Source organism: Octodon degus, unplaced genomic scaffold, assembly GCF_000260255.1.
Source record: "Octodon degus isolate 3935 unplaced genomic scaffold, OctDeg1.0 scaffold00015, whole genome shotgun sequence".
In the NCBI taxonomy this organism is placed as follows: Eukaryota; Metazoa; Chordata; class Mammalia; order Rodentia; family Octodontidae; genus Octodon; species Octodon degus.
In genome coordinates this window covers 7597237-7600697 of record NW_004524591.1, presented here as the reverse complement: position 1 = coordinate 7600697, position 3461 = coordinate 7597237, and the positions used below count along the sequence as shown (strand labels likewise).

The 3461-nt window shown below is 42.0% G+C and overlaps 1 protein-coding gene across 1 annotated transcript; it reads left to right on the top strand.

Annotated features, from left to right (window-relative positions):
- The first annotated feature begins 1285 nt into the window (after positions 1–1285).
- Positions 1286–2275, top strand: Prps1l1 (phosphoribosyl pyrophosphate synthetase 1-like 1). The gene has a single exon (XM_004626440.2). It carries the CDS (start codon positions 1319–1321, stop codon positions 2273–2275), a length of 957 nt encoding a protein of 318 aa, XP_004626497.1. The 5' UTR covers positions 1286–1318.
- The last annotated feature ends 1186 nt before the right edge of the window (positions 2276–3461 follow it).

Sequence of the window (3461 nt, the reverse complement as noted above, 5' to 3'; positions counted from 1 at the left end):
GGAAAAAAAAAAGCCAGAAACAGGGTAACATACAACAATACATGTTATAGATTTTCAAAACAGGAATGGCTATTGAACAATAAAAAATTTAATGCTACATTAATAGATGGTAGTGAAATGTAATAGTCCTTCATTTTGAATTCCCAACAACCTACACCCTTTTTCAAAGGTAATCATTATAAAAGAGACATCTATACATGATACCTTGAACATCATACAATTTAAATCTGTAAATAAAATGTCATGCACTTTTTTTGTGACTAGCTTTTTTATCTTTAAAAAAAATCTTGGAGACATTTTCATCTGATTTTATATAAATCAATCTCTTCCATAGTTTCACTGTATGGACAATAAACTATTTGATAATTTACTCATGGATGAACAATTGCTAGTTTCCTGATTTCATTTTTACAGACAATTCAAGTGTAGTTACTAGTCATTTGCTAGTCTAGTTACCCTAGAGGTAGTATATAACCTTACATACAAAAAGTACAGAATATTTGAGTAAACTGATACAGCAACAAACATCCTTATCAATATTTTTGTTTGGTACTTGCAAATATTTCTTTGAAAAGAACTCCTAGAATCAGAAATGATGACTCATACTTATGTGAAAAATTACTCTTGCAGAACCTATATATTTACACACTCTATCAGAAGGCATTATATATCTTATAATTTCAGTTTGTCTGATAAAAATTAGCATTTTCTTGATTACTAATAGTTTCTTATGTTTAATGCCCAATTATTTTTACTGTCAATTGTCCACTTATGCATTTCCCAAATCTTGTTCATTCCCCACCACCCAGGCGCAATGTAAGGAATTCTGTCTAAAATGACACTCTTGGGGCCAGGGAGATGGCTCAGTAGGATAAGCGCTTGACTGGCAAATGCAAGGATCTGAGTTCAATCCCTGGTTCCGCAAAAAAAAAAAAAAAAAAAAAAAAAGACACTCTCATATTTCTCCAATCTGTAACATTCCTTTCAAACTTATGGGCTTGGGGTTTTACAGAAATTTTGTTTTTGATGTATTTAAACTAGTTTAAGAAACTGTAGAAACTGAAAAAAGGGGATTAACAATTCCCTGGACTAGAATACACTAACTCTTTAATTCAAAAGTCTGAAGCGCATGCAAAAAACTCTCAAGGAAAACATTCCAAAAGAACCTCCGCTTTCTCTAGCACTGCGCATGCGCAACCGACAGACCGGTAACATCCGGGTAACAACCGGAAGCCGCTAGCCTGAGGCTTGACTTCCGTTGCAGCTTCTCCGGTAGCCACAGTCGCTGGGTTAGGAGCTCCTGAGGTAGCTGACCACAATGCCGAATATCAAAATCTTCAGCGGCAGCTCCCATCAGGATTTATCCCAGAAAATTGCCGACCGCTTGGGCCTGGAGCTGGGGAAGGTGGTGACTAAGAAATTCAGTAACCAGGAGACATGCGTGGAGATCGGCGAGAGCGTGCGCGGGGAGGACGTGTACATCGTGCAGAGCGGGTGTGGCGAGATCAACGACGGGCTGATGGAGCTGCTGATCATGATCAACGCCTGCAAGATCGCTTCGGCCAGCCGCGTCACCGCCGTGATGCCGTGCTTCCCCTACGCGCGTCAGGATAAGAAGGACAAGAGCCGGGCCCCGATCTCCGCCAAGCTGGTGGCAAACATGCTGTCCATAGCAGGCGCAGATCATATCATCACCATGGACCTCCACGCTTCCCAGATCCAGGGCTTTTTTGACATCCCCGTCGACAATTTGTATGCAGAACCGGCTGTCCTGAAGTGGATAAAGGAAAATATTCCCGAGTGGAGAAACTGCATTGTTGTCTCGCCTGACGCTGGCGGAGCCAAAAGGGTCACTTCCATTGCAGACCGCTTGAATGTGGACTTTGCCTTGATTCATAAAGAACGGAAGAAGGCCAATGAAGTGGACCGCATGGTGCTGGTGGGAGACGTGAAGGACCGTGTGGCCATCCTTGTGGATGACATGGCTGACACCTGCGGAACCATCTGCCACGCCGCTGACAAACTTGCCTCAGCTGGGGCCATCAGAATTTATGCGATCTTGACGCACGGAATCTTTTCTGGCCCGGCCATTACTCGCATCGACAGTGCATGCTTTGAAGCGGTCGTAGTCACCAATACCATACCACAGGAAGATAAGATGAAGCACTGCTCCAAAATACAGGTGATAGACGTCTCCATGATCCTTGCGGAAGCCATCCGGAGGACTCACAATGGAGAATCTGTTTCCTACCTGTTCAGCCATGTTCCTTTGTAACAGAATAACGTATAGGTTACTTTAAAGTACAGAAAGTTTACGGTTTTACGTATTTAAACTAGAAAGAAAATAAAGAAAATAAACCTTTGCCAGTACGGTGTTTTTACCTTGGTATTTCATGAAAAGTTCCTCAGAAGACCAGCTTTGCTCCAGGGTGTCTTTCTACATCCTGTTATCAGGTACACTGATGCTTATCTTAAACTGGGGAAAGACTGATTGTGAACCGGCCAGATTACCTGGCTAGGTTGTCTCTTACTGGGGTCTTTGATGAGTTCGTTAGCCTTTCAGCTTTAGCTAGAGCCCAGATGCTGCAAGACTTCAGACCTTCCCAGGTATTAGATGGAAATATATTAAAGCATCAACTACATGCCAGGGTGTTACGGGTTCTCTAAGGTCTGTGGTGTATTTCAACAAGAAACCTTGGAAACCCTAAAACTAGTTTCCCTGGTTGCTGAACTCACAAAAAGGCAGAGGAGGCAGGCATGATGGGGCATGCCTGCAATCTCGGTACTTGGGAGGTTGAGGCAGGAGGATTTGCCTGCGGTTGAGGCTAGCCTAGGCCACACTGTGAGCTCAAGGCTAGCTTGGACTAAGTATTGAGCAAGACTCTGGCTTTAAAAAAAAAAAAAAAAGGCAAGCAGCTTTCATCTTAAGCAGGCATTGGGATCAGCAAGAGTCAGCAGATGCTTCTTGGAACGATGACTAATCCAGCAGCATCTCTTTGGAAACTATCTTAGTTTCTTGGCTTTACTCCTGAGGATCTTTGCCTTCTACTACCTAAAATCTCCCTCTGTCTAGTATCGCCACAGTACTATACTAGATGCCAGGTAACATTGTAATGCCTTTTAATTGAACATTTAATTTTCCTCTCTCTGCCTTATTTTGGTTAACTTCTCAAATGACCTGAAATATTTTTAAGTGATTTTATTATCTCTCATAAAGGAAACAAAGTAGCTGTATATGTGTGTGGAAGGAAAAAGGCAGCAGTCATAGTATGTGAAATTTTCTGCCCTTGAAGGATACATTTAAAGTATCTGCTGCGCATCTTAATCCACTATACCAACCCAGTAATATCCTAACGCAAGATGAATCAGACTGTCAGTTCCAATAACCAGCTGCTGAATATTTCTGAGGAAAAGCACACCACTCTATCACAAAAGAATCTTAGTCTTCAATTTCGTTTGTG